We start from the raw sequence: 14,760 nt of genomic DNA on the forward strand, positions 1-14,760 counted from the left end.
TTAAATTGTAAAAATACAAAAGTTGTGAAGATTTAAAAAAAAATGGTAAGTTTTATAAATATTTCTTTAAAGTCATTAGTAATGGGAAAGATATAGATAAACTTATTTTTGATGATACATTTCGAATGAAAAATTTTCTTGTGAATTGTTTGATTTTATTCTAGCAACAAAGAAAAGATAATTGTTTATAAGATAGTTATCGTTAGATAATTATAGAAAATTAATTCAGTTATAGTGAACCAAACTGCATTTTTTAAAAACTAGCTTCTTTTTGTTTCTTTATAAAACTTTAAATTGGTAACATTATTAAGATAATTGAATGTCATAGTTGCATGATTTACTTTGCTGTTTTAGTTAAAAATTTTGTTTAAGATGTCGCTTGAGTTTGTCGTTTATATGGTAACTCATACAATTAAGCCTGATTTTTTTTTTCTGGCAATCCTATTGTCAACTTCTGTACTAGTTTCTTGCCTTGTAGAATTTTACATTTACTACATTGGCGATTTAGCATTGTTGGTTTCCTTGGCGAAATAAAAACAGTGCATTATAGTAGATTTCCAAAGATTCAGCTTTGGCGAACAACCATAAGTCGCACCGATAGATATAAATTTATCTATCTTAACTTCATCTTTAATAAAAAAATGAAAATTAAGACTATATTTTAATCGTAATCAAATCTATTTTATTTTTGAGGTATCTAATATTATTCATGAACTCTATGAGATACGAATACGAATTGAAGAAAGAAAATGTGATAGAAATTCAAGTTGAATCTTTGTTTAGTGAACCCCCGAATTTGTCGGTAAGTTCAAGTAAGCGGAACTTTGTAACCTTAATGCTGATTTGCTTAATATTTTTTAGCTAGTCCATTTATTACAGCAGTTTTGTTAGAAATTAAAAATAATTGGCAAATAAATATCCATTAAAGAATTTAATTAAACTACATATGATAACTGAAAGTATTATTACTGCTAATTAAACATTCTAATATTATTTTTAAAGCAAATAACGAATGAATAATATTTTTCCTTTTGCAATTCTTATTGATTTATTCTAAATAAAATTATTTGTTCACGAATTTTGTCAGAACAAAAAATAAAAACAATCGGAAACATCTACTCCAACTTTTTAAAATCGTCTGCCAATTTTGCATTTTAATAATATCATTTTAACGGAATTTTTTTTTTTTTTTTTTTTTTGCGATTTCTTGAGTTTATTCTGATAATTAGAGAATGGTTGTTCAAGAATCGATTTTTCACGATTGGATTGATCGCAAATATTATCAGTATTGTATTAAAGAATTCAATTTCTAATTGGCTGAGTATTGAACGCGCCGATGGAAGAAAGTGTGCATCACTGAAAAGTTCCGTCATTTTTACAGAAATTTCTAAATCGTTTTCGATTGAAATGAAAAAGTAGTTGAACCAAGTAAGTATATTTATTCCTTAACATTTCTTAAATACATTAGTACCGAAGCTATTAGGGGCGAATGCCCCCCCCCGCTGAGCTGTTTCTATTATCCTCAGCATTCGTATGTTATTTTTGTTAGTGAAATTAACAGGTTCCCGCTTCTGCTACTAGTACTTTATTCTACTTTAAGACGTAGGATTTTTTTAGAGTTAAAATTATTGTCTTCTTCAAAATGCGAAAGAAATCATGTGCTCTAATTTTATTTCTAGAGTCTACAGCACAGACCGATGCTGCCGGCTTGCAAAAGTTTTTTATTCAGATTCAAAGGAGATTTAGCAATAGCGATCCATAAAACTTAAAAAAGCTTTTCTTAGATAAAACAATAGTGATCATCCGTCCAGAAAATATATACAACTTTCAGAAGGTTATAGTTTTTTAAAAAAATCTGCAGCTTTAAAATGTAGAATTTTTTTTTCTAATTATTAGAAATCTTATAATATATTACGAATATCTGCAATAATTTGAAATATATAAAATTTTCTAAGAAATTCATAATAAACAAATATAGATGCAAAATGGTTTAATTTTGTTCTTTAACTAGTCTTTGATTTTTACAATCAATGGAGCTTTTATTGTAATATTAATTTAGTTGTACCCCTCAACTTTAAAATTTATATTTAACCAATTTAATAAGCTAAAAACACTAATTAGAAAACAACAAGAAATGGATTCGAAAAATAACAGTGACTTGCGGCTTATTAATTTTTATGCAATGTATAGCTACCTTGATTTGGAAAATGAAATTATTTGAAAGTAAAAATAAAATTTTAGAAAGTTTTTTTAAAAAAATTATCAAAACGGGGTTAAACATCAATTTTCCAATCATCGATATTTGTAAAGAATGATATTTTTTTCCCCAATATTTCTTGGTTGTAATGTCTCAAAGAAGCAGCGGGAGTGGTCTTCTGAACACTCTCTCGAATATTCTGTAATAAAGTTGCTATCTCAGAGCTTGGAATTGGCGTTCAGTGGTTACGATTTTTTTTTTTTTTTTGACGATTTATCCCTGGAATGTGGCTAATAGTATTGGAAAATCAAATTTATGCTTTAGATGCGTTTTTCACAACCGATTGAAACAAAAATTTGACACAGAAATGCACATGTAATCACAAAATCTTATACGAGATTTTATATATTTAAGTCACTGCGTTTTTGAATTATGGCGTTTATGTTTCTGAGAGTAGACCTGTTGTTGAATTTGGTTAAAATTTGAAATATTTTGATGGCTATTAATCATACATAATTATATATACGCTGGGGAATCCTTTAAGAGTTCTCAAAATTTTTTCGCCCAGTCAAATCCATCTGGGCTAATATCTCCAATGATTAAAGTACAACATATGGTATTTAATTAATCTTAATTAACGAAACGAAATGGGAGAGAAAAATTTGCAATGATATCTAGGCATCTCGAGCGTTCCCAATAAGATAGTTGTATGGGAGTTAGGGTTTTTTTAAGTATTGATGAATTTAAATAAAAAAAAATTGAGTGCGATATCTAATTAATGTTTCAAACTCTTTCATTGTGTTAGGATGTGACACAAATTTTTCCTAGCAATTTGAATAAGTATGTTTTAATAAATCTTTGGATCACCAACTAGATAACATAACCAAATAACAATATTCAAAACATTAATGCTGTGATAATCATCATCAATCATAATTACATTAATTGATTACGAAAAAATCATGAAATATTACGTGCATTAAAATACTTCTTATGGCTGTGTATGCAATTTCTATATTTCCTCTTAAATTATATAGAGGAATTCAACTAAACTTTGAACTCTTATTTTTTAAGACAAGGCAAACTCTGCAAAACGCAAAAATTAGATTAAATATTCAATTAATAAGAATTTAATCGAAATCTTTCAATTTTTCTTCAGTAATTTTTGAACAAATTATTCCACAAAATACTATGTTTTCATACTACTTAAAATGCAAAATTTTACCTTTTCAAAAATACCAATTTCATTTATCATTAAATTTTATTAGTTTATTAAAATTCAGTAAATAATTTAATAGATGCAAACGATTTTGAAATAAGATTTATTAATAAATACTTCGTTGCTAGGCAACGGATAGATTTTGATTTACCTTACGATTATTTTTCTATTTCATTTTCTGAAAAGTTTTTTCCAAATTTTTTTTATTAGTTTTAAAGGAATTCTACTTAATGGAATTCTAACAGAACAGCTGATTAAATAAATGTCTGGTAATTAATGTATAATAATCGGAAAAGTTACCTATCAGTGATTTAAAAAAAATCGATTAAATTGACATTCTCATTTTAATTTAAAATTTTCAAACGATAAAGACCTTTTTTTTTTCATTATAAAATTTTTATACAAAAGTAGTTTTTACATTAAAAATATTAGATAAGAAAGTATTTTACTTCATACTAACATCAGGTATAACAATAACAGGTAATTCAATATTATTAAAAATTGGGCCATAAAGTAGGCCATTTATGCTACAATGACGTAAAGTAATTTATAGAAAATAATTTTATATATAGAGAGAGTGTGAGCTAATTGTAGGAATTGAAAAATAAGTCTTTGATAAGGTGTCAAGTCAATGTATTTTTGAATTATCGGGTTTACGTGTTTTTGAAAGTAAAAACCGACAGATAGTCAACTCCTGATTAGATTTGGCTCAAACTTTGATAAGTGTCTATTCTATACATGTTCATCTGTGTACCGAATCTTATTTATCAAGTTCTTTTGATTTAATTTATATTCGGACAGCCAGTCTTCCTGTGAACAGATTTTACTCAAAATTTGATAGATATCTATTTTAATCTATATTAATTTGGTGTAAAGACCACATGCCAAATTTTAACCGTCCAGCTCAAAGCATCTTTGAGTTATCCATATACAGACAGTCAGACGGAAAGATATTTTCTAAAAATGTGTTTTCGAACTCAGAGAAGTTAAAAACTCGAAAATTCGTAAAAATCTCGAGTTCGAATTTTTTGACGATTACCATACTTTCTATATTACGTATCTGATAAAATAAAAATTGCTAATAAACGATAAGATTCTTTACTTTTCGAATATTTAACTTCTACACCTAATCAGAACATGCTATCAGATTTGAATAATGAGTCATCTGCCGCTTAAGAAAGCACAAATTGTAATTTTTCAACCATAGCGACGCAAAAATTTACCTTTTAACTTTTTCGCTGGAAACTAGAAACCAATTTCTTTCATTGACGCAATTGCTGCAGTAAGAGATATTTATTATAAAATATCTCTTAATGCAGTCATTGAATGACTTGATTTCTCACTAGGAAAGAGCCTGGCGCTCCTAAGCTGATTATGTGAATGTTATGAAAATATAAGAATAAAACTAATATTTTGTTAAGTATACCACATTAATTCACTTTACATTCAAGTAACATTAATTCAATTAGTTAAAATATTAGAATAAAATTAATATTTTGCCTAGTGCATTTGTTCTGGTTTAGATCTGCTTCATTACGTTCATTTAGTTATTACAACATTTAAATCATGGAACGAATGCTTAGATATGTTTGTGTACAAACATGGATGACGTGAAGCCGTATTAAGTAAATATAAAAATATACATTTTTGCAAAGCTTTTAAAGTGGAATAAAAAAAGACCTAAGAGAAATCATTAAAGTATGAATTAAATTTAAAATTTATATGTTTATATACATTGTGTATATTGTATAATCATTTTGTAAACTGTAAACTAAATTTAGTGTTTTTGATAGCCTAAATATGCGTAGGATGGAGCCTAAAACAGCCACTTCTTCATTTCAAATATAATGCCTGAAATTTTGGATACTCTTATACTTTGCTGAAATATAAAAAAGAAGAGTTCCTGAGAGTATATTAAAAATAATCAAAACATGAATATTCTTAATTTTGAAATCCCCCTCAAAAACATGCGAGAATTGCACTTTAAAAATTGACGAAACAGCAGAGTGTAATGTTTCCCTCCCTTTTTATTTATTCATAACAAATATGCAGTTTCAAATAAATTTTTTTGTAAAATTTTGAAGTGCCTGCTTTTAATAACATATTTAAACGCAGATAAAAATATGGAATACCCAAGGGAGTTTAAAATCATGAACACTTAAAAGCCTTTACCTATTACAAATGCATATATTTTTTCTAGTAACTTATGTTTGCAAATTCCGAAACATCCACTAATGTTTTTCACTTTTGCAGGAAATAACTCAAGTCCCCTACATTATTGAATTTGGAACTGTCATGGCAATGGATTATTTTTTAAAGCAAATAAATCCTGCGAATTCCAAGCCCTTAATAATTTGTCTCGAGACGAATGAAGTTACAATTGGAAGAAGCAGCGTTGTTTCTTTAACTGGTTTCAATAAAGTCTCTAGGAAACATGCCTCTTTCATGAATAAAAATGGACGTTGGTTTGTTCGAGACTTGGGAAGTCTAAACAAACTTTACGTGAACTTCAAAGAAGTAAATACAGAATGGGTACCTTTAGAAATTGGTGACATAGTCGGGTTTGGTACACCATCGTATATTGAAGATGGTGGTTTAGTGTGCGTATTTGCAGCTAAAAATCGTATAAAACAAGAGGTATTTGAGGAAATAGAGGCTCCTAACTGTGATGCAAAAAATAGTGAGAAAGTTCAGAATGTGTCTAAGGTGAAAGACGTCAAATTATTCACCGTAAAGCAAGAATTGTCATCTAATCAGTATGGAGGTTGCCAACAAATAATGACAATTTCTAAGCCAGAATGTACTTTCCAAACAGATGTATCGTCTGTATCAGCAAGCACAGGAAACAATGTTGCAAACATCACTAAAATAAACTCTGGAAATACTGTTGAGCCAAGCAACAAAATAGCACCTCAAAATAAGTATGAGTCTTCTTCAAAAGAATCAAAACCAATAATTAAAACTGAGCCAAATGGAACTGATGATAATGAATTGCCGAGTGTTAAAGATACTTCATTTAACAAACATTTACCAATAAATTTTAAAAAGGATGTCGAAGATATGAGTATATGCGATAATATTGAGACTACCCCGACTTGCGAAGCCAAATTGTTCTTGAAAAATAACGCCGAGGACACAAAACAAATGTTAGACAAAAATGTAACTTCTGAATTAAAGAAGGCAAATACGCCTATAAACGAATGGCATAAAGAAGACGGTGAACAAAATGGCAAAAATGATTTGATTCCCCATGAAAACAATTTTAAATGTTCTGGCAAATTACAAGATATGAAAATTTTAAGTTGTCACAAAACTAGAGATATCAAATATCTTTACAGTCAGATGAAAAATTGCAGTGTAAGATTAGTAAGATGCGATTCTAAATATTTTCGATGGCCCCCTGAAATAAATTTTAATAAAATTTTTGCATCTGTGGAAAAGCATCAAAATTTTTCTGAGCATAGCATCCCCCAAACAATGCAAGATGCAAAGGAAATTGAAGGGAATAACACGGAAACAAGGCAAGAACAAAATTCTGAATATCATCAAAGTCGTAAGAAGTTCAAAGAATGTATTAGAGAAGTCAAAAGCGGTATAAACGTTGCATTAAAATTGAAAGTCACCAAGAATAGAATTATGAGTTCCAGCTCGGAGACGTCAGGTGATGAAAGCGAGTCCGAGAAAAAAGATGCTAAGATATCAAAAGATACCACGTCAGATAACGGAATGAAAACGAAATCTAAAAAGCCAACTGAAGTCAATAAAAGTCGAGATGCTTCTTGTCGTAAAAACAGATCATTGCATGAAACTTTTGAAGCACGTAAAGTTCCTGAAAAAAGAAAGCAAGGCTTCTTTGAAAGTCCTTCTACAAAAAGGGCAAAGCATACTAAAAAATGTGAAAATCCATCTCGTTTAAATGATTCTGAACACTTAAGTTCACGCAATTCTGCAAACGCTTCAAGTAGGAAAGCAGATTATAGAAATATGAAAATTTCCCGCAATTTAAGAGATGAGTCTTCTTTTTATGTTCCAAGAAATTCCTATTATTCAAAATATTGGACACCAGAATACAACGAATTCGAAACCGGTGAAATTCGGGAGTGTTTGAAACCAGATGTGTTTTTCAAAACTAAACAAACTGCTGGAAGAACATTATTGACGGACCCTAAACCGATGGAATACCGACCCAGAAGAATGAGGGGCAGAGAAGAATGGTTTAAAGAACGGTGTTCATATTCACATCGGCACAGTGACCAAAACGAAAGAATATCAGAGAAGGGTAATGAAGGAACTTCATATTCTTCAAAATCATCCTCAGGTCAAGGATTTGCTTCATCAAAAGAACATCCTTCGATTGTTAATCGAAAAATTTCAGCAGAACTATCTTCACACCAAACTTTATCTTCATCAAAAGGAAATACTTCAAATGCTAGCCAAAAAAATCCAACAGAATTGTTTCCAAGTGAAAGATTTATCGCATCTAGAGGAAATATTTCAACTATTACTCGAAGAAATACTATCGAAGAATTTTCAAGTGAACCATCGGAAGAATCAAATGAAATCTCCTCGATAGTTTCTCAACGAAATACTGTAGAATTGATTTCAAATCAATCATTTGGTTCATTAGAAGAAAACTTTTGCATGGCGAGTCGAAAACAATCATTGCAGCATAAGCCTGAAAATGCTTCCTTGATAAATTCAACTGCAGTAATGATACAAAATAATACTGCTTCAAGTCAGAGCACTTCTTTATCAATTCCAAGAAGGCGATTTTTAGTTGAAATACAGACAAACGCAGATGAAGTGTCGAAAAATGAAGGGCTAGTAGCAAAAGAAACCGTCCCTCAGTGCTCGGAGAAACAAGATTGCAATTCTACTCTCATTGCGAGGTCAATAAAAAATATAAACATTTCTACATTTTCGACAGTTGAAGCAACGAGGACTGAAGAGGAAAATCAAATAAGTATGAATAATACTATAGCTTCCATTAGTTCAAATCCAAGAATTGTATCTCTTCCGGCATCTACTTCCACTTTTTCATTTGAAGTTAAAAATCAAATGAATTGCAAAGAACGAGAAGCCACCACAGAAAATAAAATTTCGACATCCGAAGTCTCAGACATATCTGAAATACGATCGAAGTTAGAGAAAATTATTGAGAAAACAAGAAATACGCAATTTTTGCCAAAAGAAATATTTTCTAAAACTGATAAAATGTCGAATGATAGGAAAGTGGCAGTAGTTTCTCCAGTTAACCACGATAATTTGCAGCCAAGCAACTTAAACCAACCCGATACTGTTTCTACACCATATTTGCATACGTCTATTAAGGAAAAAATAACTAATAGAGTTCATTCAACTTACATTTTAAGTCCTGTTAAACCAAACTCTAAGCCGATTTTGTCGAATTCTGAATTCACAAGTGCTGAGGAAGCAAAAGGTTCCGCTTCAGAAACGAAATCTCGTTCCCGATATTTGATAAAAAGTATTGTCTACTGGAATCCAAAATGGTTGGAAGAGCAAGCGAAAAACAAGAAACCTCCACCCGTGATATCAAAAGGCGGTTCAGTTTTGCCACTAAGATTTTCATCCTATGATTCTTACATGAAATCTTTTAATCCAATGATTTCTTTAGAGATCTGGGAATCTCTTTTCAGAGAATCAAAACCACTTTGGTTGAAAAAAGAAGTTAGGAATTCATTTTACTTTTTAGTTAGATCAAATAACGTACAGCATAGTCTCATAGAGCTCCAGTGTGAATCCATTGTAAATGAGAATTTTTCATTTCTTCCTAGTGAAGGAAATATTATTCTTTTGGGTATCAGCGATATAGGGAATGGATTAGAAAACAGTATGTTTGGTTATATACATCGGCATAAAGTTGAAAGCGCGCTCGAAAAAGAAAAGATGACAGAATGGCAGAAAGTGCCTAAAGAATGGCAAGAGAATGCGAAACTTTGGACTTTCAGCATGTTTATTAAAAAGAGCAAGAAAGATTTTCAATTTGGAACAGTTAGTGTCGCATATGGAATTTTAAATATAAGAAACAAACTGCAATTGGCAGATGCATTAATTGGGTTTAAAGATTCTCCAATCCAAAACGACATTCTTAGACCTACAAAAGAAATGTTCTCGTTTTGTAAATCCATTTCCAGAATACCTCGACCGCTGCTAATCCAGACTGTAAGTGATGAAATAAAAAAGGAGAATCCTCATAGTAAATTGATTTTGATAAATGCTCCAGCTGGAACCGGCAAAACCGGTGCAATCATTGGTATTGTGGAAAAGCTGCTTTTCAATAGCGCATATAAGATGAAGCTCCTTTTGTGCGCTTCATCAGATATGACAATCGATGAAATTGGTTTGAGATTGGTTGAATTGAATGAAAGATGCAGCTGGAGACGCAATTCTATCAAATTTATTAGACTCGGACAATCTGAAAATATCCCTGCTAAACTTCAAATACACACTCTCGAAAAGAAGATATTAAAAATGTTCAAGGAACAAAATAAGAAAGAATTCCAAGAAAGAGAAAAAGAGCTAAAAGTTTTAGAGGATAAAATAAATGACGTTTTGTTTAAAGAGCAATTAAAAACCAACAACAGATATCGATTCAGAAAAAGTAATGACGAGGCTCTAAAATGTTTGATGAATCAACTCCAATCTCTAAAAGAAAAAAATCCTTATAAGAATCTAGATCCTGTTATTCACGCAGCGTATGAAAGTGCTATCCTCGGTGATTCGGATGTGATTCTTGCAACCTTAAACACTTGTATGCATCCTCTAATGAGAAAATTCTTCAAATCTTTCAAGGGCGAATCACATGCTTGCTGCATCATAGACGAAATATCACAGTGCACAGAGCTAGAAGTTCTTCAATGCCTTCATCCAGAAATCAATAGGCTTGTTTTAGTAGGCGACCTTCAGCAATTACAGCCACCGGTTGCCTCCAAGTATGCAATCAAATGGGGCTTCAGGCGATCTATGATGGAAAGAATCTTGAAGTTGTTTAGTGTACAATTTTCTTGTCCTCCACCACTGTCTTTGGCCGAGCAACATAGAATGCAATCGCAGATTTGCCATTTCCCATCAAAATACTTCTACAAAGACCAGTTACTCACAGCAGCAGATGTCGATGAAAAATATCGATACTCGCCTCTTAAGCCATTCGTTGTTTATGATGTCTTAGAAAAAGAAATGCTAAATCCTCCAGCTAACATCGAAGACAATGAACCATTCTTAATTGCCAATATTTGCGCTCAACTTCTGCAAGCAGTACCGGCAGCTACTATTGGTGTGATTGTGGCTCATGAAGATCTGGCTGCTTTATATAAAATTCCGTTATCTTTAGGGAATACAACATTAAAGGAGATTGAGATTAATACTGTAGAAAACTACCAAGGAATAGAAAGAGATATAATCATCATTTCTTGTATCAACCCGTCTCTTTTTGCAGAGGGCGAGAACTTTCTGTCTTGTGAAAAGAAGATGAATGTGGCCATTACAAGAGCAAGACAGTCCTTGGTTATCTGCGGCCATGTTTCGTCTATGAGGCACTTTAAACATTGGGATGCTTTAATCAGTGATGCACAATTACGTAAAAACTTCATAAGTGTATCTTCATTACGACAGATTCCATTTGTTATTATGAAAACTATCTGCAGAATGAGTTAAAACAGAGGCCACTTCAACGAGTGGTATATTTATTAAAGTATTTTTTTGTTTACTTTTTATTTTTATTGGGAAAAATTATTTTTTGAAAAAATATTTAACACATTATAATAAAACTATAGAGCTCCCAATACTATCGTAATAACAATTCTAAATTTTAGGATGACTATTTGTAAAACTAAGCTATTTTTTGTTTCTAATCATCAGTATATTTTTGCAATTTTCATATATGTTTTGTAAATATACCATCGCTATATTCAATTGAAATAAATTATTTTTTGTTGCAGCACATTTTTTTATAACTTATTATAATTGTATCCTTGTAACTCATCTTTCTGATTCACTAGCTGTAAGTTGAAATATCGTACGTTTCTTCTGTACTATTCAGACAAATAAGAATTACTTCAAACTTGTTGCCAATTCTACATCATGAAACTTTTAGCTGAAAAAAAATGTATTACTTTACTAATCACCGTTGGCAATCATCTATTCATCAAGATATTAACGGTTGCTAAAATTTTCAATTAAATATTTTATCACAATTGGTCTAAATAGCTTCTTCAGCAAAACTTTTAAACTCCACATTTTGATAAATATTAAATTTAAATTATTTTAGAAATTTTGCACATTCTGTTCATTTTACCATACATTTTCTTATTTTTGTCAGCTCCCCTAATATCCGTAAAAAATGGATACACTCTGTTATTTCTAGCTTTTTAGCAATGCTGCCTACTTTCTAACCTAAAGTATTCTAATTTAGGTTATTAATTTAAATCTTTCACCGAATTAAGTAAATGTATCGTTTGCTTTGCTGAAATCTGCTTTGATAATAATGATTTGTGTTAAGGACCGAAGTTGGATATCTCTATTTTGCAAGTTTCATTATTTCTTGTATTGATATCAATAACAACTCTGATGGAAAAACAAAAACAAAATCTCTGCAAATTCAATAATGACTTTTATCAATAACTTCGGAGTTCTTCCAGAATTCTTGTTTTTGTATTATTGTTGGTGCTACATTTAATATTCATTTAGAATTTTTACATATTCTAGTAAGGCAATATGCTTAAATTATTTCTTAAATTGATTAAAATTAGAAAAACTTTATACAACTAAAAATCAATAAAAATTGAAAAAGTTTCTTTTTAATTTTAAAATAATGAAAAAATTATTTTTATACTGTATCGTGTAATCTCTAATTGCGGGAAACCTCAAAAAATTAGCTTAATTTTTTTTTATCAAAATCTCTCTATATATTCATATATAAAATGCTTACGTAAGTGGCACAGAAATCGCTCTTGTTATTTACTATGGAATGGCAACAATCAAATATAAACGCATCGATATGCGAACGTTTCAGACTGCTTCATTCGGAGTTTTTGCAGCTGCCCTTAATTCAATACGTCTCCAATTAAATGAAATTATTATAATATAAATGCTGTTTACCATGTGGAAACAGTTCATTCAGTCAAAATAGACGTTAAACAGAAAGTTTAATCGAGAACGAAAATTGGTTTAACTATCATTAGATGGATATTCTTTATTACTTACCGTAGAAATAGATGACCATGCAAAACTATTAATATCACAAAATGGGTTCTGTACTATCTTAAAACTAAAAAAAAAAAAACTGCTTTTTTTAATTATTTCATTTCTATATAGTTTTTTCCTTACTTTTTAATAAATTCTTCAAGATTAATTTACAATGTTGCGATGTTGATGTTAATGTTATGAAATTCAAACTTATTCATCAAAATATTCAATCGCGTGCTTTTGACGATGTTGAAATTAAAATTTTAAGAATTGCTTTTCGTTGGCATTAATTCAGAAATAGGATTCTGACTTCCGTTTATATTTCGTAATATATACACTTTAATTTGGGGCCACCACAATTTGTAGCAGTTTTATTCACTTAAATTTACGTTTTTAAGTCATAACAAATAAAATGAAATCTAAAATCATTTAACATATGCGCATGCGCACAACTTGATTATAAATTAAAATAAAAAGTTCAACGATTAAAAGAAAAGGATAAAAGAGCTAAATCAAAGAGAAATTAAACTATTACATGAATACGGTTAAGTAGGTGGAAATTAGTACTAAAATGCTTATTTTGAGAAATAGTTGATTTAAATATAAGAGATTCAAATACAGCATTGTTTCAAAAATAATTATTGTAACAAAACGAATCTGTTTTCGAATAGAATGAAATTCAGTTTTTCAAAGCGAACTGGGCACATTTGCATGAAATTTGTAGCAATAAATCGGAAATTCATAATTTTTTGTTGTTTTTAGTCGCCAAATTTTTAAGTTCCCAATTTCCAATTATATTTTTTCGGTCTGATATCGGTATAAAATGTATCATTTGCTGCATATAAGATTTTTCATTAAGGGAAGAAAATTGTTATAACATACATATTTTAATTATAAATTGATTGAAAATAATGCGATATAAAATAATGCATTGATTTTGAAATAATGCGATACTCCATTTGACATGTTGACTGCCACGATATCATATTCGAGTAACAGCAAAAATTCTCATTCAGTTGTACAATTTGATGCAAGTAGAACAAGCCTATGTTTAGTTTATATCTTTTTGTTTTAAAATGCTGTTCGCCACGTGAATCGCCTGTGATTCACACCTGCTATATAATTATATATTCTCTTCTCTACTGCAATTAAAAGATAGCTAAGAAGTAAATATATTATAAAATAGCGGACAGAATCACAACATGAATCACGGCAAAATGCTTCATCCTCATCTCGGAGTGTACGTCACAATAACTACTATTCCAACTCCCCCCCCCCCGGAATTTTGTCTCCGCATAGGGCACACCCGTTTTAATCATAAACATTTGTTGTTTGGAGATGAAGCACCGATATGTCTGATATGCCGTGTAGATTTTATTGTTTTACACATTTTAATACAATGTCTGTCTTTTAATCATCATCGCAATCATTTGTTTTCTTCGCCATCATCATTACCGCTTCTATACTTAGTGGGTGATAGGGATTGCAATACCGGACTAAAATTTCAATACCGGTATTCGGTATTTTTTAAATCTTAATACAGGGATACCGATTTTAATACCGGTATTAGAAATTTTAGAAAAAGAAAGAAAACACAGGTGTTTCTTTGTTTTATTTGCCAGTTTTGTTAGAGAGTGTAAATATCACAAAAAATAATTTGTAACTTATAAATTATAACAGTATATAATCACAAAAAAGTAACGAAATATCTTATTTATTTAAATCACAAAAAAAGTGTAATTATCACTATTCAGTCTGTGATACTATTACAAATTTTTGAAAGGTGATCTTAAAAAACATAATCATCAATTGTACTGTCATTAAGCCTGAAAAGTAATTTTGTGTAAAAATGTCCAGCTATCGAAAACGCTCTTTCGGCATCTACGCTAGTTGGTGGTACTGTTAGCAATGCGCAATAGACTTTTTCCAAGTATTTACCTCTTAATCCCTCATCTTCAAACAAATCGATTTCTCGTCGGATGGTTTTGGATATAGCTGATTTCTGTATTGTATTTTGGTTCGTTGAAATTTTTTATTTACCGCTAATTATAATTTTTGTTCAAGAGACAATTCCTTTTCACTATCGACAGTAGGGGCATCATAATCTTCGATAATTGAACAGAATTCTTCTGAATGTGGA

At 30.3% G+C, this 14,760-nt stretch overlaps 1 protein-coding gene across 1 annotated transcript in view; it reads left to right on the plus strand.

The window, feature by feature from the left end:
• Window positions 1-11,264, plus strand: part of LOC129957508 (probable helicase senataxin) — a 42,307-nt gene extending 31,043 nt beyond the window's left edge. Inside the window, exon 3 of the mRNA XM_056069840.1 lies at window positions 5,670-11,264. Coding sequence (XP_055925815.1) covers window positions 5,712-11,090 — 5,379 coding nt within the window. The 5' untranslated portion in view covers window positions 5,670-5,711 and the 3' untranslated portion in view covers window positions 11,091-11,264. The remainder of the gene's footprint in view (window positions 1-5,669) is intronic.
• Window positions 11,265-14,760: the final 3,496 nt, after the last annotated feature.

This window comes from Argiope bruennichi, chromosome 11 (assembly GCF_947563725.1).
Source record: "Argiope bruennichi chromosome 11, qqArgBrue1.1, whole genome shotgun sequence".
Lineage (NCBI taxonomy): Eukaryota > Metazoa > Arthropoda > Arachnida > Araneae > Araneidae > Argiope > Argiope bruennichi.